Raw genomic sequence first — 20640 nt, forward strand, 5'->3', positions numbered from 1 at the left:
TTTGTATAAATAGACTTATTTAAAGACATGTTCCTTTTAAAAGACATCAATAATTAACAGTTTCATGAAAATAACAAAGCAATATCAGAATAAGGTTAAATGAGCTACAGTGCTGGCTAAAGCTTAAAACTTAAAAAGATAGCAAATTCAAGTGTAAGAAATTGGGTTATTTGTTGAGGGGGTTAATGCCCCACTCAGGCAACAACCCCAACCCTTGTCAGGGTGAACCACAAATAGTTACAATATTAACCTGTGCTTTGTCCTCGTAGCTTGGCACAAAATCAGTCAGACTTAGCTTAGAGGCAAAATGTAACTCATATATGCAACACACAAACCGTACTAAAGTGAAAGAAAGCACAGCACAAAACAAATTCTAAACCAATTTAGAAAATTAGAGTACATTTCAATAAATAAAATGCGACAAGAACACAAAAAAATCAAATCAGTAGAACTGTAGATATCGAATTTCAAAGTTTAAGAAGCACTTATTGCCAATTCTGGACATCTGGTCATGCCGGACCAGAGCAAAGTCACATGTTCAGGCTGAATGCAATGGAACATAGGCTGGGCATAGGCTCGGGTTTGGCCTGCTAAGAGTTGTACCTTGTGTGCTTTGCGCAAGGACTGCGCAGCATTGCTTTGTGTCACTTCGTATCATTTGGTTCTGTTTCATTGAGACTTAAAGCTTTCCAGCGAGACTTCACATTGCTCAGTATCGGTTCCAATGAAACTTTCAGCTGTGCTGAGAGGCTTTCAGGGGCTTTGTTTCACTCAGTGTTGGTTCCGAGGAAGCTTTCAACTATGCGGCAAGACTTGGTGTTGCTCAACGTTGGTTCAGATAAAGCTTTCAGCAGTGGGGTGAGGCTTTGCGTCGGTACATTCTGGAGTTGATGGAACCTTCAGTTAAGCAAGAAGGAGAGCTTTCTAATGCCAGCTAAGGTTCTAGAACTTGAAGAGGCACCACTTGGGGATCAGGGACTCACTCCAGCAGAGGTCAAGAAAGTCTAGTGCGTTATGTCAGCTGGGCAGTTGCAGGGAGACCTCTGGAGCTTCTGTTCCTGTAGCTCAGAGAGGAGGTCAGCCAACAGACCCTTGGAGTCGCTCAGATTAGCCTGGAATCAAGAAAGAAGGTTCAGTCTTCCTTCTCAAAGAGCAAGGCATTGCTCAAACAGTAGGGCAGTCCTCTGGTAACAGCAGGGCAGTCCTTCCTCTGTAAATGTAAATGTAAATTTGATACGTGTATAGCGCACTACTCACCCGCAAGGGTCTCAAGGCACTTGTACGAATACCGCTGTGGAACCCATCCTGGCTTTCCCTGTGAGGCGTCCACTCCTGGGCACCCCCAAGGTGGAGGCCAGGCATCCTTAGCGTTGTGGGGGCTGTTGTGGAGATTAAGCAAGCTATTGCCCAGAGTTGCAGAGTGGGACTCCATGATTGGAATGGGCACCGAGGCGAGAATTATCAGGTCCGTGGAATTTTTGAGCCCAAGACCCGCCGAGGCGGGGAATGGAACCCTGGTCCCAGGCTAGACCTCTGCATCAGGGTCTGCCGCTCTAATCATTGAGCCACACTTCTCCAATGTAATGTCCACAGGTCCAGGAGTGTACTGAAGAGTGGGTCAGGAGGTCCAATATTCATTACTGGTGCCAGTCTATGGGGAGCGACATCCTGTCCTAACCCCACATCTGGTTGTAGAAGACTCTTCCCTTCTCCTGTCAATGCACCAAGAAGGTGGAGTGGCAAAAGGCTAGTGACAGGTTCCTTTGTGTGTGTTGGAGGCAAGCCCTTTGAAGTGCAAGTGGTGAAGGGCACAGCTCAGCCCCTACTCATCCAGGCTGCATGGCCCATCCTACACCTAGGCCCTTTTGGGAAGAATACACAAACCCCAACAGCAGAGCCATTCCTACTCATGTGACTCAGGACACTGGCAGAAGGCATACATGGTTAGGACATAAAAAGGCCAAACTTCTAAAAGTAACATCCCCAGAATTGTGAAAAAAATCTAACTTTGCCATTAAAGAGGATTTTAAATTACAATGTATTTGAGTCTAAAAAATATCTCGATCTTCTTCCAATCAAACGTTATCAACGAATATATGTAATAAGGTATCCCCGTGTTAGTCAAAGAGAGAGACATGCCTTGCAGCAGTGAAGAACAACTTTAGGAGTTTCCACTGCTAGGATATGTAAAACTTAAACCCACAAGTCTTACCTTTTAAATACAATGCACGCTGCCCTATCAGAATGTAGGGCCTACCTTAGAGGTGACTTATAAGTATTAAAAAAGGAAGGCTTAGGCCTGACAAAAGGTTTATTTTACCAGGTCTAAATGGCAGTTTAAAACAGAACTCTCTGCAGTGGCAGACCTTAGACATGTTAATAGAGTTAGCTTAAGCGGTGGCACAATGTGTGCTACAAGACCACTAGTATCATTTAACTTACATGCCATGGATCAGTGCTTAATTTGAGCCAGTGGTTTTCGTTCCTCAGCACAGACACCTAATTGCCAGCATCAGGGCTTTAGAAAGTATTCCACATGGTGGCGCTGTCTGGCTAATTTAGGTGTTAGCATAACAACAGCAGCTGTGTGTGATGGTTAGTAGCTGTGTTTTACTGTCATTGCAAGCTGGCAGGAGCAATGTGTGGTGCAAGCTGCAGCGGCCTCCCGACGAGAACTCCATCACTTACTTGTTTACATATTAAGCACTGCCATTGATACATGTAGTAGCCCTGTACTAGGGACTTAACTGTGCCAATAAGGTGTAAGCAAATGTTACCATGTTTAAAGGAGTGAGCACATGCATTTTTTAACTGATCAGCATTGGAGACATGTGCAGAGTCCTAAAGCCAACAAAAACGAATTCAGCAAAACAGTATGAGGAAGGCAAAACATTTGGGGTAGTACCACACCAAGGATGGCAGGCCGAACATTAAGGTACTACTTTAGCCTTAGCTCATTTGACTTTAGATCCAACATCTGTTCACTTGTGGAGGGTAAATTTGAGGTATGAACGAGAGACTAAATAAGTATGTAGATAACTGGGAATTGAAATGCTCATTACATGATTGTTTATTTGCGTATGAAGATATTGGTATTGTGTGAAGGCTGAGACCAAGGGCACTAACAGGAGGGCTCTTTTTATGGTTCTGAGTTGTAATGCTACATTGTAACATAGTCCTTATATTTTAGTATATGATAGTGCTTCGTGCCTTCTAAAGTGTTATTAAAGGTTTTTGTAAAGGTAAATGTGGACGTCCATGTGGTTGCATCATTGATTTACTTTGTTATAGGATAATGGACATATTAAAACATAGCATTGTCAGTGCGAAAACATATTTAATTCTAGAGGTACATTTCTCCACCCTACCTTTACTCAGGACATTGCAGATATTTCCACTCTACCTTCTTCACAGCTGTCAGTCAAGCACTTTTGCTTAATGAGATGTAAAAACTACCCTCAGAGAAGGGACAATGGCCTGGGAGTAGGGGGGTGTTTTTCCCTTGGCAGTAGAGGAGGGCCCTGGAACTTAATTAACTATAAAGGTGCCTGCCCTGTCTTAAGTAAATGTCAAGTGTTTGAAGGGAAAGAATGGAATAGTGCACCCACAAAGAGACTGATTAACACATTTTCAAGTCCATGTTTTAGAAAACGTATTCCTGTATTTAGTTTGATTTCAAAATGTAAGATCCAAAAACCAAAGCATCCAGCCAATGCATTTCTTTCAAATACAATTGAATTTCATTAGGGCTTTTTCTTATAACTTGTTTAGCATCAGTCAATAGTATCCATGTTTAGAGGGCTGTGTATGGTGTTTGATCATGCATTCCAATATGGCCTTCTGCATCTAATTTCGCATGTTCTTATGTTAAGTTCCAATAGCAGTAGGAGTATCAGTATCCCCCATCCAATACCAGGAACCGTATCGGGAACGCAGTGTCCGCATCCGGCTATCTGAATAAGAAGAAATGCGTTGGCTGAATGCTTTTGTTTTTGGATCTAACATTTTAAAATTGGATTTAAATTAAGAGGAAGTTTTCTAAAAAGTTTACTTGAAAGTTGATTAAACTGTCTCAAAGGTAAATTTACAACTGGTATCTTCACTAGTGCGGAGTCTCCCACATAAAAAGATAGGTAAGTGAGCACTCGTCAATATACTATTCATAAATCCATTTGTGAATAGTAAACAATCATAAAATTACACAAAAGTGTAGGTTTTCCTTAGTGAATCAGGCCCTCAGTAAGAGGAAAGCTATCTCTGAATCATGTTGAGTGACCATAGAGGAGGTGACTGCTCGTTACACAGGCCACATCTGTGGTTGGGCACACAAGCTCTGCACAAGGGGAGAAGGGTTTCCCTATCTTAAATGTTTAGAATAAGGTGCATTGTGGTATTGTTTGCCGTAGGCCAAAAAAGAATGGTGGCAAAAACTGGGTAGGGTTACTCCTGGGAACATTTACCCCATTGGTTAGGGAAAAGCAAGGAGTCATCCCAACCCACTAGCTGGTGTCAGGTATAAATGTGGCACCATTAGGCACCTTCCTCAAAACAGTTTCTGGACCTGTGGAAAAAAAGAAGAAGGATGCCACCTAGTGTTTGAAACTTGTGAGGAGATGTGTAGGGCTGGACCTGACCCACTTGTACCCAGGACAAAGAAGTGGACTTCAAGGGTCAGTTAGCTGACCTCTTATGTGGCTGTAGGGACACAACAAGTTGCAAGAGGCTTTTTTTCCATGAAGTGCCCCATAGATCAGAAGCAACTCAAACAGAACTGGATCTTGTTGTTGGCTTCTGCCTGACACCCTAAGAGTCTCTGAGTGCCACGCTTGAGGTGCTGGGGGCCTTAAAACTGTACTTTTGTGGTTGCTTGGGGCCTAGACGAAATTTTGGAAACTTTAAAAAACATTTCCCCCTGAGTTTCAAAGCTTCAGTGGGACCGGCTTAAAAAAGTATGCAACTGGCAGTTCCAGAGTGTTGGGTTGGATTTCGTCTTCGTCCCACTAAATGATCCCCACTCCTCTGAGTAAACTACTAAGTTCTACTTTGCATTTCTGGGATTTAGAACATTTCCAGCGCAAAATGTCCAAAGCTCCAGAGCACCATAGGGACCAACCTGCTTCAGGCATTTGGCCTTCATTCAATATCAGTGGCTACAGTTTCAGTGACAACCCGATTGAGAGGATTTTTCTTTTCAAAAAGTGAGAAAGTCCCATTCTGCATTGGTACTTAGAAGAAATGTCAATGCTTTTCTTTAAAGGTGTGACAAAGTCCCTTCTGATGTTGGTACTGAAACTTTGTCTAACTTTTTGACTTTCAGACTTTCAATGGTACTAATCCACTTTGTTTATCTGATCCTGGTCCCATCACAGTCAGCCTCAAATTGCCCCTAGATCTAGGTCTACCACAACCACTGACTACCTTTTGAGCTTTACAGCACTATCTTCACTTCAGTCTTTAAAAAATCATAACTTAGGTTCCTCTTATTGGATTTTTGTAATTTTACTTATGGAATTTAAAACTTTTTATGTGTGAAGACTCAGCACTTGTAAAGCTTCTACTCACAAACAATCTTAAACTTACACAAAAGAGTAGAGTTTACCTTTGTGAATCAGGCATTTTTTCTCTATTTTTCTTAATTGCAGTGGGAAATTTACTGTGTTTTGTGTTTGATATTGTAACTGTTTTGGTACTTATAATGCTTGATAGATTTTTTTTTAAAGTTAAGCCTCTCTCCTCTGTACAATAGCCACCAGGATTTGAGCGCAGGTTTAAATAATTAAAATCTTAAACACAACTTAAATGGTTAGCGACATTACTACTTGTGGCGTACTATTATCCACCACAATTAATAATTCACTTTCTTACAGTACCTCTGGTGTATCTCATTATTTACACATTAATGTTGTTCTGATTGGACAAGGATACTTATGCCATTAATATATACTCTTAAACACGCAATTTATATTGTTGTTTCTTTCATTTCAGAATCCATCACGTGTGGTTAGCCCTGTGATTGACATTATTAACTTGGATACATTTGCTTATATTGCAGCTTCATCAGACTTGAGGGGAGGTGAGTGTGGAGCCATGGAAGACAGGTGTCCTTTAACATGTGATTAGCTGGGAGTGCATCAAAAGCTTCAATGTGTTTCCATGCTTCATGAGTTTCTATGCTTGCAAAAACTGAAATGTTTAAATCCTATATCTAATGTATGGGAAACCCTGTATCTCTTGGCGAAAAGTATTTTCCTCTATCTAAGTATCATAAAATGTGCAATAGTATTTCTAGATTTCAGGTATTAAGATGTTAAGTATAGAACAATATCCCTTTAGATGTACACAGGATCGCTGAATTATACTAAGCATAGCTTTGACCGTGCACAGGAGAGGATGAATGCATGGTCTGACCTACGTCTAGGCCTTGCATCCAATCTCCCCATGCCTAGCCCACCTCTTGCCATGCTAAGCCAAAGGCCATGCATGCTAGACCGCAGCCAGATCCTGCAGGTAACCCTTACCCTGTCCACCTGGGGCAGCCAACCCCACCACGCACAGCCAAAGCTTCTGCACAGTGGCAGGGTTGGCCACCTGTGGAGGGTTACGTGCTGGGTCTAAATGCCAATAGGCCGTGCATCCAATACCCCCCTTAGGACAGCCAGATTCTATGCTCCGTGACAGTGCTTTGAGCATAGGATAAAAACTCCCCCCAAATTCACTGAAAAAAAGCAAAGGTTAAAGTGACATTAATGTTAGGTATGATAAGAAGATCTTACTTTACATTAAAAAAATGCCACCTTTCTGCCCCCTTGCCCACCCCCCTTTGGTTATGCAACCCCTGCACAGACACCCACATTTTCAATGTAATTTAAATACTGCAGAACCACTTCACAAGTGGCACTCCAAGCTACAGAGGGACCATGCAAGTTTCACTTTTTAACAGTTGCACGGTACTGCAGTACTCCTGGGATACTAAATGAGAGGCCTTAAGACCTCATGGAAAGCCTTTTTTTGGGCCCTAGGAGTACAATGGGACCAGTGGCACAAAGTTTTAATTTTTATTTTGACAGCTGGCTTTTCAGTATCGCTTTTCAGGATTTCTATAAGAATTTACATTGGAAAATGCATTTTGGGACTCCCCCAGCCCTTTGTTCTAGGTTCCAACTTGACAGATCCCCCCACAACCTTTCAGGATAGAGCTGAAGTGGATGAACATTTTGTTTGAAAAGTCCTGTGAAGTTTTGTCAAATGGTGGCAAATTTATTAGCAGTATATATATATATATATATATATATATATATATATATATATATATATATATATATATATATATATATATATATATATTATCTACTGGCGGTCGCCAGTAGATAGTTATATTTAGGACCGTGTTTCCATTGAAATTCTGAAAATTCTATTTTGAATAACTTTGGCGCCGGTTGACGGATCCTCGCGAAATTTTCAAAACTAATTGGGCGCTCCGCTCAGCTCCTACCCTGGAAGTCTCGGGGTGATTCGTTAAGCGGGGGCTGAGAAAAAAGTGGGGGTGCCAAAATGCGTTTTCCCCATGCATTTTCCCATAGGACCTTTAGTCGAAGGTACAGCCCGAACGGCTGAACAGAATTACTTGAAATTTGGCAAAGAGGTAGTCCTCAGGTCAGGGATGTGCCTTTTGCATATATGGTGTCAATCTGTTCAGTAGTTCCTGAGAAAATTGCAGTTAAAAGTACATAAATATCTATAAGCGCGCACCTTAACGTGCGCGAGCGTAATTGTGATTGGTGGTTACATGTCAGTCAACATTCGAATCGGTCGAAATCAGGAAGTGTCGGCTGCCATTTTGTGTGTGACAGTGAAAAAGAAAGGTGGAGAACGTGAAAAGGGGGCAGGGTACAGAGTTCCTGACCCCATAGCTTTTGCAGGGTGTCCCTGAAGGACCCTGAAGGGTGAAAAAAACATTTTTTAATTTTTTTTTAAATCGCGGGGTGCGCGCACAGTGCGCCCACCATGCGCGCACCGTCGCGAGGTGCGCACACGGCGGAAAAAAAATCATAAAAAAAATAGAATTAAAAATCAAATTTAAGTGTTTAGATGTTAGGTGGCTCTAAAAAGAGCCGTTGTGTTAATTGAGGAACAGAGGAACAAAAAAATGAAAAAAATTATAGGGTGCCGCATGTGTGCTGCTGTATCTTGCTCTCTATTAGGAGAATGCTGGTGTCCCCATAAGAGAGAAGAGCATTGCACGCATTGCACCGTATATGCACCCTCTTGAACAGAGGGTGTATATCCAGAGGAACAGAAGCAGGTGAAGCTGCCGCCGCAGATGAAGTGCTCGGCTGAGCTGCCGATGATGTGCTCGGCTGAGCTGCTGCGGATGTGCTCGGCTGAGCTGCTGGAGGGTTGTCTCTAGCAGCTCGAGCAAAAGCCACAGGATGTACTCCTTTAACATGCCTGATCAGAGTGAGAATACTAAAAGAGTATTTCTTTTTAGGATCTCCTCTTGATAAGACAACACCACAAATAGTGCAGGTGACTTTTGGAGCATTCACCTTCTTCTGCCCCTCTGGAAATCTAAAAAATTGCCAGATAAAAGAGTCTTTCAGTTTCCCCTGTCTCTGTCTCACAAGGGTCTCCTGCTCACTCCCAGAAGATGACTGCTACTCTGCCATTCTCAAGTACTGGAGTACTGGAAAAGCTGCTCAGCTCCTTCTCCCAGGGAATCAGAAGAAATAATGAGGGGAGTGGGTGTGGTGTTGGAAGTTTCTGGAACTGAAACTACTATAACCAATGAAAAGTGTTGTTTCTTAATCACATGACCTGAAACTACTATAAACCAATGAAAAGTGTGGTTTCCTAATCACATGACTTGCCGTGCGCGCACGCATGTGCGTACGGAGCACGCGCGCAAGTGCGTACGGAGCATGCGCGTACGGAGCATGCGCGCATGCGCGTACGGAGCAAGCGCGCATGCACGTACGGAGCACGCGCGTACGGAGGACGCGTGCATGCGCATACGGAGCACGCGCGTATGGAGCACGCACGATGTACGCATGCGCACGTGGAGCACGTACGCATGCGCACACGGAGCACGTACGTAAAAAAATGTTTTTAAAGTGTTTATAAGTTTATAGAAGATATTAACTATGCTGTTCAACTTTATCCAAATAAAAAAAAAAAAAAGAGCTGAGCCATTCCATATTACAGGAAAAAGTCAATCTATAACTATATACATAGGTAGCTTATTGTAAAATAAATATTTAAAAAATATAATAATACATTCATAAATTAGCATTTAAAAAACCTTGCAAATTCACTTAAAAAACCATAGGTTTCACAAACGTTATAGTTAGGAATTAGCATTTATTTAACAACCTTGCAAATTCACTGAAAAAACCATAGGTTTCACACACGTTATAGTTAGGAATTAGCATTTAAAAAACCTTGCAAATTGACTGAAAAAACCATAGGTTATAGTTAGCTGGACATTTCACTCGTAAAAAACCAATGAAATTCCCCGGTTATAGTTAGTTCAACTAACTATAACTCGCGCGCCCACAATCCACTGCTGATGACGTCACATATTACATCACTCATTACATGGTCAGTGACATCACTCATGACATCACTGATGACATCTCAAATTACATCACTGATGACATCACTGATGACATCATCCATGTGATAAATTACCACATCTTCTCACACCCTAATATAACCTTTGATACACCGACTCAAAATTTCAGAGTTCCATTCTCAAAACCATACATATTCCAATACCAATAACTACATACCCACTTATTAACTCTTAGATCTACATACACCTCCATTCATTCACCTGTACAGTCACTCATACTTACAGTCACTCCATACAAGACTATCATATGCATGTATACACCTATATAGACACTCACACACCACCAATCATCCATAGAGGTACTCTCACACCTAGTCAGTCATGCAAATAATCACACTCCCATTTACTCACCTATGCGGTTATACACACTCAAGTTCACTTACTCATAAAAATAGTACCACATTCTTACGCTCTTATAGAATCATTGATACAAGCACACACTCATCCATACAGTCACTCTCACAATCACACACTCTCACATCTACCCACTTATATACTCTTACACGCATATATACTGCCTTTCACATATGTAGTTAGTCACAAATGTACCACTGAGATATACATTCAATCCCTAACACAGCCATACATACACTCACTCAACCATACAGTCCATCACAGATGCACTCTTAAAACCATGCACCCATAGAATCACCCACTCACACATCTATGCATAGAGTCACACACACCCTACCCACACAAACACTCAGGAACCCATACAGATACTGAGACAAGCAATCAATAACTCATATAGACACTCATATAGCTATTTACAAAACCATGCAGCCACTTATACACCAACATACAGACACATACAGACATTTACACAGTTTAGTCACTAGTCTGCAGTAAGATACATTTAATGACTCACTTATAGAGTCAGTTACGCACCACAGAAAATCATCCATTTACACACTTCTACACCCACTCATTCTTCAACAGGCCTTTCCCTATATATATTAAACATATTAAAATTGTTCAGAAACACATGCTCAATGGATGATGTCATCAGTGATGTCATCAGTGATGTAATTTGAGATGTCATGAGTGATGTCATGAGTGATGTCACTGACCATGTCATGAGTGATGTAATATGTGACGTCATCAGCAGTCAACAGACAGCTGGCCGCCTTCCTCGAGACGAATGGCTCCCTCGACCTCTCGCAGTCCGGTTTCCGAGCCAACCACAGCACCGAGACCACCCTCCTCGCAGCCACTGACGACATCCGAGCCCTGCTCGACAACGGGGAAACAGCGGCCCTCATCCTCCTGGACCTCTACACGGCATTCGACACTGTCTGCCACCGCACCCTAGTGCAGCGCCTCAGCAATGTCGGAATCCAAGAGAAGGCACTGGAGTGGATCATCTCCTTCCTCACCGGAAGGACACAGAGAGTCCGCCTCCCCCCGTTCAGATCCGAGGCCAACGAAGTCATCTGCGGCGTACCACAGGGATCATCGCTCAGCCCCACCCTCTTCAATGTCTACATGAGCCCCCTCGCAGCCATCGCACGCCAACACAACCTCAACATCATCTCCTATGCCGACGACACCCACCTGATCCTCTCACTCACCAACGACCCCGCCACCGCCAGGGCCAACCTACACGAAGGGATGAAAGACGTAGCCGAGTGGATGATGAACAGCCGCCTGAAACTGAACTCAGATAAGACGGAAGTCCTCATCCTGGGATCGTCGCCCTCTGCCTGGGACGACTCCTGGTGGTCCCCTGCCCTGGGCAACGCACCCAAACCAACGGACCACGCACGCAACCTGGGCTTTATCCTGGACTCCTCCCTCTCCATGACCAGACAAGTCAACGGCGTCTCCTCGTCATGCTTCAACATCTACGCATGCTACGGAAGATCTTCCGGTGGATCCCCACCAAAACCAGAAAGACGGTCACCCAGGCCCTCGTCACCAGCCGATTGGACTACGGCAACTCCCTCTACGCCGGAACCACTGCAAAACTCCAGAAAAGACTCCAGCGGATTCAGAACACCTCAGCTCGACTCATCCTAGACATCCCCCGACACAGCCACATCTCCGCGCACCTAAGAAACCTGCACTGGCTCCCCGTCAACAAGAGAATCACGTTCCGACTCCTCACCCACGCTCACAAAGCCCTCCACAACCAAGGCCCAAGATACCTCAATGACCGCCTCAACTTCTACACTCCCACACGCCAGCTCCGATCGACCAGTCACGCCCTCGCCGCCGTCCCCCGCATCCGAAGAGCCACAACGGGAGGAAGATCCTTCTCCTACCTGGCTGCCAAGACGTGGAACTCCCTGCCCACCCACCTCCGCCTGACCCAAGACCACCTCGCCTTCAGGAAGCAACTCAAGACCTGGCTGTTCGAGCAGTAGCGGACCCCCCCTCCCCAAGCGCCTTGAGACGCTCCGGGTGAGTAGCGCGCTATACAAATGCCTTGATTGATTGATTGATTGATTGCGGGCGCGCGATTTATAGTTAGCTGAACTAACTATAAAGGGGGAATTTCATTGGTTTTTTCCGAGTGAAATGTCCAGCTAACTACAACATGTGTGAAACCTATGGTTTTTTTCAGTGAATTTGCAAGGTTTTTTAAATTCTAATTCCTAACTATAACGTGTGTGAAACCTATGGTTTTTTCAGTGAATATATATGTTTATATATATATATAAACTTATATATATATATATAAGCTCACAAACCCTTACATCCTCAGGGTCGCATTAGTACTTGATCGCTTTGTTTTGACATATGTATATATGTCAAAACAAAGCGGTCCTGTACCAATGTGACCCCGAGAATGTAAGGGTTTCTAAGCTTCGTATGAACTGTGTCTGACAGAATAAAACAATTATGAACTGCCTGATCATAGTACTGGTAACTTTAAAATAGTTTGAAGCAATGCTCGTTTAATAACTATAATTAAATGCGAATTGTGTTTTTATTTAACAATGATAGAAACTCAAAATTGCTTCGAGGCCTAAAGTTGCTAACACTACAAGTACCAGCACCCCACCTAAGGTATAAAAGGAAAAGCAATTAACAACATAATTTATTATACCTTTTTTGAAGAAGGAAACATACAAATGGAAATGGAATTACCCAAAAGTAATGCTTTCATTATCAGGTGTAAAACACAAGAAATATAAAAATACTCATCATGTAAAAAAGCTCAACATGTTGAAACTAGCCCACTTCTAAGTCTTGAAAAAACTAATTTTCAAAAGAGAGTTTTACACAAAGTGTACTACAAATTACATTCTTACCAGACCTGTCTTACGATGTCAAAAGCAGAAACAAGTACTGTATGCCTTTGTTGACCCTAGTTGCCATTGGATAATTGACAGATTTTATAGCCAATCTTTAGAAGATTTTAATTGCATTACTGTAGGAGTAAATGGTGCTTATCTGAGAGGGGCACGCACCTGGCTCGCTTTTTCTCAAAGTGGTATTGGAGATGTGTTGCGTAAACTGAGTCTCTAATTCAGATCTACAAGGTTAGCTTTCCCACCTACAGGCGACACGAGTGACCTTAGTTCTATGCACCAATGCTTGAATGTGAAAGACAGGTTTCTGTATCCCCACAGAACCCGCACCCATTGCATATTTAAATAGAGTGAATGCTTGTGGGTTACTAACAGTCCCTAAACAGGGATCCATGGACATTATGGTGATCAAAAGCAAACCTTTTCATTCTCTTCAATCATACACACACAAGATGTGCTAAGCAAAAAGACACTTAAACTAAAAAGGGTGTTTAATTCAACAGGTGCACCCTGTTGCTTAACACACCTAAAATCACCAAACATAATGTGACTAAAACAGCACAAATGCACATTGTAAACAATGAAAAATTAAAATTTCTAGCATGTTTAAAATGCCAAACCTAACACCTTAAAACCTACTTCTATGCGCTATACTCGGGAAGCATGGAAGATAGAATAACTCTGATCCAGATTTTCTTGGGGGGGATGAGTGCACTGCATACCTTAATTACAGTGAAACACTTTAATTATCAGGAGTGAAGGAGGCCATGTTCTCCACAAAAGGCAAACCCACACTCAGCATCATCAGCTCCTCCCAGGCTGAGGCATGATACCAGCTTTCAGTTGAAAGTGTAATATGGCAGCAGCATCTCTGGCAGGCAGGATCACCTTCTGGTCTGGTAGTATCTTGCTTGCGATAATCTGGGGCGAAGGTCCTCTCCTCACAGGTAGTCAAGTAGCAGTCCTTTTATAAAGTATCTTATCTAAGATTGAATTCCCAACACCACTGTAGAAATGAGCGTCAAGTTGCTGGTCTAAGACACATTCCTTTAAACACTTAAGGTAAAAATATGACTATTCGGACTACTCTGATTTGGCTATTCTTTTTCGACCTTGAAATTGAGATGCCAAGTTACTTGTTCTAGAATTATGTTGCAGTTGGTGTTTTGTTTATGTCTATATCTAAATTACATGATACTTTCACGGTTATTGGAAATATAAGGACAGATGACATCTACATCAAAGGCACACATGTTGATGACTCTGCAAACACCCACAAAATGGAGTCAATGGAGTAAAATGGTGTCTGGCCTTGTGTCTTTATGTCAGATGGAAGAAGAGCTATATCATGAAGTGTTCAAGGCTGTGAAATTAGGATCATTTTCTGAAGTTGTCTCCTTTATAGCCACCATTAATGGGGTTTTATACTCAAGATTTTGTGAACTCGTACTGGACGTTTTGTTTGTTACTTATAGTATGTTTCGGTAGCTGTGATGCAGTTATTTCAGCTGCTGGGAATTGGCATTGATGTCAGTGCTAACCTATCGATTAGCTGAGATTTGCTGTGCACGCAGCTGTGTTGAGACATAACACCTGTGTGCAATTGTATCTTCTGGTATGAAGTAGTGCTGTAAAAGATTTAAAGCATTTCTTTCTGAACGCCATGAGGTTATCATGTCATGCCTCAAGTCATGTTAAAATTAAGGTGGCCAGCATGCCTCATTTCCACAATGCTGTGGCAATTTGTTTGCTTTTGTTCTTTGCACAGTTTGACTGTCATGTTTTGTACTTGGGCTTTCAGTCACTCATGGCAGTGGGTAGTTGCAGGTCACATGTCTTTTTTTGTGTCAACAGTGGCAGCTGCTATCATTGCTTAGTGATGGGGCAGGGGGAGGGGAAGAAATACAATCAAAACTAAACACATAATTAAAAGTACACTTACCTGCTGCTACGACGGCCGCCGCCTCACTCCTCTCTCCCAATCTTCGACTCCAGCTTCACACTATTCAAGCTCCCAGTTTTCAATGGCAGTGCTTCTCTCATGCTGGGAATGCTATTCCCAACATGAGAAAAGCACTAAAATTGGTCAGTGCCTCTCAGACAGTGCCTGGGAGCCTGTGGTGTTTCTCCAAACCGACTGTGCAACGCAGCCTGTTTGGAGAAACCTAAATGCGTATCTCTGATTGCCCAGCCTTGAGCGGCTGGCCAAAGAGACATGCGCACTTAAATGTGCCCACCACTCCTACCCCTGCCTGTCAAACAGGATTGGCTGGCCCCACCCCACTGAAGATTGCCGTCGTCAGCTGTTAGGCAAAAATAAAATGATAATAAAATGATTTTATTCTCATTTTATTTTTCCTCTTTTAGCAGGGGGGTAGTGTTCCTCCACCATTATGGAGGAGCAGCATCCGGTCATCAAATGTATTCTGTTGAGCAGTTTCCTTAATTCAGTAAGTTACTGAGGCAGTATCATGTTACATTTCCACATTTGGGGGGTTGAATGTGTTTAATAGGTTCTACTGCATGGGGTCACCCACCAAATACCACTTTTGGTAGCTGTGGTTTGTAGTTGTGTGTTGGTGTTTTCTGTTGTATCCAGAGTCTACCATTAGTTGCCTTGGCAGGGTAACATCTGGCCTGCAAAACTCGCTCTTCTCTGCCTGTTGGTTTGGTAATGTATCCTATAAAGGGATAGTGACATGTTATCTTATTATTACAGTACAATTAGTTTGCAGTGGGTATCACCCAGACCCTAATTATTATTGGGGTATATTCGTTTTTTGTTTTTCTTTGTGGTTTTGGGCCTTTTGGTGAATTCTTTGTAGGCCTTTGTGGTGTTGTATTTGTTCCTGTGTTTCTTAGGTGTTGTTTTGCAAGTTCATGCTCCCTGCCATGCACCTGTATGAGTTTGCTTCTGAATTGATACATTTCTGTAGTAGGTTATGTAAGAAATTGGAGTATTGTTTGGGGAATGCGACTGCCCATCTCAAAGAATGCTCACATCTCTTGTTAGGGTGACCCCTCAAAGTCACTAAATTATCATGAGCTCAACTCCCTGGTAGCTATGGCACAGAGCAGACAAGAGTACCTTAGAGAAATGTGTAAAGTACTTACTCAGTGCCAAAACAGTAATAAAGTCAAACCGCCAAATAATAAAAATCCAAATCAATTAGCAAAAATGGAGAAACAATACGATACCGAAGAGCGCGTCTCTATGGAAAAGGATGGTAGACCACTACACTGGCCCACTCTTCTCCCAACACTAACTTGGGGTGACTACTCTTCTTGGGATTAAACCTCCGGATATTTATGGAGGATAAGAGGCTGTAATATTGATCCAACTACTTACAAATATAGGCTGGGGTGATTTGAACAAACCTCAGTTATCTGATTGAAATATCTTATGAGTCTCAGTGCAGAAAGGTACTTTGTTAATTTTCTGGTGGTAAAGAGCTCTCTGTCCTGGGCAAAGCTAAAATGCAATCTAATACTGTGAAACTGCCTGGCAAATACTTATGTGGTGGGTACCTCTGAGTCTTTGGAGCTCTGGAGCAAAAGTGTTCCAGAGTTTCCAAACTTTTTCTGTTTCCCAAACAATCACAGGAGTATACTTTTAAGGCCCCCAGGACCTCAGGTGAGGACACGTAGAGACTCTCAGGGTATCAGGCAGAGGCAAATAGAAAAGTCCAGCCCAAGGCCAGTGGCCAGTAATCAGCTGGGCACTTTGGAAAAAAAGGTTTTTGAGGCCGGTTGTATTCCTGGAGCTAGAGAGGAGGTCAGTTAGCAGACCCCTGAAGTCCACTTCTTTGTCTTGGGTTTCAGGGGGAGTAAGTCCAGTCCTTTTGGCTCCTCTCAGGTCACAGACAGCAGGCCCAGTCTTCTTCTCTTCTTCCACAGGTCCATAAAGTGTTCTATTTGAGTGCCTTGGACTGCCACATTGATGCCTGGTACTAGCTAATGTATTGAGGATGACGCCTGGATACTCTCCAACCAATTAAGTAAAAGTTTCCAGGGGCAACCCTTCCCTGGTTTTCATTAGTTCCTGTCTGCCTTAATCTAAACATGCCCAAAATGGCATATGTCAGGGAATTTTCAAGATGGCGAAAGTCTTCTGCCACACTAAACTTGGGCTCTGACTGTCGTGGGTGTGTAGGGGAGTGCACTTTGGTAATCACTAGTGTCCTCTCATACCTAACACTAAAATTCAGTTTGATGCAGGCACTGCACCCACAACAAACTAGAAAACAGAAGTCTGGTAGGACAAAGGCAGGGTCCTACAGCACCCAAACAGAGGATACCCAAGAATTGTCCTGCCATCCTGTTTTTTTACTTTCAAGTGTGTCAAAGTGGCTCAAACAGACCTGTCAGGCAGGATTTGCCGTGGTGGTGTCAACAGGATGCTCAGAGTCCCTACCTTGATGATTCTGCAGATTGTGTAGCTCCTGGAATGAATGTCACAACTCATTCACACTTTATTTGATGCTAAGCTCATGCTGGAAGTTTGCAGAGGCTCATGCTAATTAGCCGTCTGAAAGTTCAGGTAAGTAAAGGGTAACTTTCTAAAAGTTTGTTTTCCTTAATATTCATTATAGATCTGACTTTTTTTTTTTTATAACTATAACTATTATAAATATAGGTCACCTCTTTCTTGAGCTACCAATTTTAGTATTTTAATCTATACCCTAGTTTTCTGCATAGGACTGCCAAAGTGAAATTAGTTTGTGGGCCTTGTGAATTAGACTCATAGTAATATTACCTCTCTATCTGTCCTACTTTTAAATACAATACCAAATAAAATAAAATGTAAATTCAGTTTCACCAACAGTAGGAAAAGTGTTGGACTTCAGAGTGGTTAAATTTACTATAGCCTACCCAGTCAAAGCTACAGTATTGAAAATTTTGGACTATGAAGTGATTAGATTTACCTCTCTCACTCGAGTCTAAGCAACAGTAACAAAAGTGTTGGACTTCGGAGGGGTTAGATTTACTATTCACACTCCAATCTAAGCAACACTAAGAAACATATTGAACGTCAAAGGCATTACATATGACATTACAAGCCCTAATCATTTACTAAAAATATTTGAATACCTATGTTAAAAAATACTTACATTTTATTACATGGAAAAAAGAAATACTATAATATTTAAGAAGAATACAAAAAAAGTTTAAAAAATACAATTATTTGTAATCACATTCAATTGACTAACAACAATTATTTTTAAAAAGTATCATATTATTTACTTTACATTAATAGATATAAAACAAATAAAATGTTAGAACAAAAATCATTCCACAGACAAAGTTTTAACAACACTTCCCATTAAATTAATTAAGAAATAAAATCAAATAATTAACATAATAGGTGCAACAGTAAAATTATATTTAATTATCTGATAAATAGAATTTAGTAGAAAACATTGTATAACTTTAATGTATTCCCACCTGGTTCGCCTACAACATTTAGTAATATAAACGAATACATGCATGTTAAACATAGTTACATTAAAAAACAAATTAGAAGAAATAAAACACTTCAAAAATTTTATAATAATTTTAGAATTAACTAATTACAAAATTAATATTTAATTAACATTAAAAAAATTGATAATTAAATTAGAAATATCAGTTACAATTAACACATTCAACTAAAATATATCATGACAACTAAAGCAAACTTATTATTTTTTGTTATTCAAAGAAATAATCAATTTACAGTTAAATTGTAATTTATAGTTGAATTAACTTCCCTTCCTATTCCCCTAAAAATCCAACAAGCTGCTACTACAATATATATTGGAAACTATATTTTAAGAAATTTCTAATCATTATACTAAACATGCTAACACGTAAAATTAATATATTGACTAAAACACATTCAATTAATTTAAAATGCCATATTTTTTACAACTATATTAAAAATGATATTAAAACAACAATATTCTTGAAGTTTTGTACCAAAAAAAAACAGTGTTCTTCTATAATGACGTTATTTCCCACAATATTTTGGCAGTAACAATATTTTAATTAACAATAGTTATGTCCCACAGTATTTAAAACTCAATATTTGGTCAAGACACCATATTATTAACATTTGCCTACTAACATAGTGGAGTAAATTATATTTATCAGTAAGCTTTCTTTGCACTTGTAAGTTGTACATTGTGCTTTGCAAGTGCAACAGTGAGCCTTAATGGCGGAGTACAATGCTCCATTTTGGACTGGAAAGACAGCAGGCGTTTTCTGTTACAGGAATCCAGTTTGTGTTTCAGACAGACTGGGTAAAAAATCTAGGTGAAAGCAGATTGGGAAGGCTATCTTCAAAATAGTCGACTCATTCATGTGCCCGATGGTCACCTCGAGAGCTTGTCCCCCCTCGATGCAATGGTGCAATGAGCTCGATCAAATTTTCCATGAGAAGATCATGACACAAAAAAAAAATCGGGACTGCTGCTCCTGGGACACTGCATCTGGAGTGTAAGTCTACTCCCTCCCCACTTACGTATGCCACCCTAGAAGCTTATACCCTGATTCCATTGATTCAGTCCTTAGCAGCATTAAAAAGTCTGAAATTGGGCTCCCCTCTTGACCCTTGCCCTCTGTCAGTTTTAAACATGGTGGCACCTACAATTAACCCGTCACTAAACCATATTTTTAACTCTTCTCTGGCATCAGGGATGGTTCCCTGTCTGTGGAAAAAAGCGAAAGTCCTGGCACTGCTGAAATAACCTACTGCTGACTCTTAGTTAGTTATCAACTATAGGCCCATTTCGCTGCTCCCAGCCTTCTCCAAAATTTTTGAGAAGGAAGTAAACCGCCAATTGTCCGTTTACCTGGAGACCAATGGCATCCTTTATGCCACACAATCTGGATTCCGCCCTCAATTTAGCCCTGAGACCGCACTGTTGGAGGTGACGGAGTTCATTCGTAGCGTTCTGGACAGAGGAGGAAAGGCAATGCTGACACTGCTCGACCTTACAGCAGCATTTGACACCGTTCCTCACCATAAGCTGCTGGAACGACTACATGAAATATTAATCAGACATCAGGCCCATAATTGGTTGGCATCTTTTCTGGACGGATGGTTCATTGAAGTGTGGGTGCCTCTGTTTACAGCGCAGGCTAGGCCACTGGGGGTGGGAGTGCCACAGGGATCGGCACTCAGCCCCACGCTGTTTAACGTTTATTTGACCCCTCTTGCAACTTTAGCCGAGTCTCTTGCCGCTAAAGTCGTCTCATCTGCAGACGACACTCAGCTACTGCTCTCATGTGATAAACGCAAGGATTTAGGCGAGAAATAGCCAAGTGCCTCAACGGAGTTTTCCAGTGGATGGAATTGCATGACCTTAGATGTAACCCCGAGAAAACGGAAATTGTGACCTTTGAAGATGTCCCACACAATGCTGTGGTGGACTTTTGGCCCAGCAATTGCCCTCACCCAGGTTCTGCCAAAAACTGGGTGAAGAACTTAGGAATTTAAAATCGACAGCTCTCTATCCTTCCTTCCAAAGATACTAGCCTTGGCGGGGATCTGCTTTAACGTACTTCGCATGTTGAAAACATTTCTACCTCTCCTCTCCGAGGCAGCAGGCAGAAAGGTGGTACAGGCCATAATTACATCAAGACTGGACTACAGTAATGCACTGTACCAGGGCCTGCCGGACTACCTTTTTATCAGACTCCAGGTGGAGCAGAACGCCGCAGCTAGCTTTCTGCTTTCTCTCCCCTCGAGATCCCACATGACTCCACACT

At 41.8% G+C, this 20640-nt stretch overlaps 1 protein-coding gene across 2 annotated transcripts in view; it reads left to right on the forward strand.

Annotated features, from left to right (window-relative positions):
* The window catches only part of GALNT14 (polypeptide N-acetylgalactosaminyltransferase 14), a 1097368-nt gene that overhangs the window by 873351 nt on the left and 203377 nt on the right, over nucleotides 1–20640 (forward strand). For both annotated transcript variants that reach the window (XM_085613021.1, XM_085613020.1), the window contains exon 7: nucleotides 5986–6073. In XM_085613021.1, coding sequence (XP_085469147.1) covers nucleotides 5986–6073 — 88 coding nt within the window. The remainder of the gene's footprint in view (nucleotides 1–5985; nucleotides 6074–20640) is intronic.

This window comes from Triturus cristatus, chromosome 6 (genome assembly GCF_964204655.1).
Source record: "Triturus cristatus chromosome 6, aTriCri1.1, whole genome shotgun sequence".
NCBI classification, from domain to species: Eukaryota; Metazoa; Chordata; class Amphibia; order Caudata; family Salamandridae; genus Triturus; species Triturus cristatus.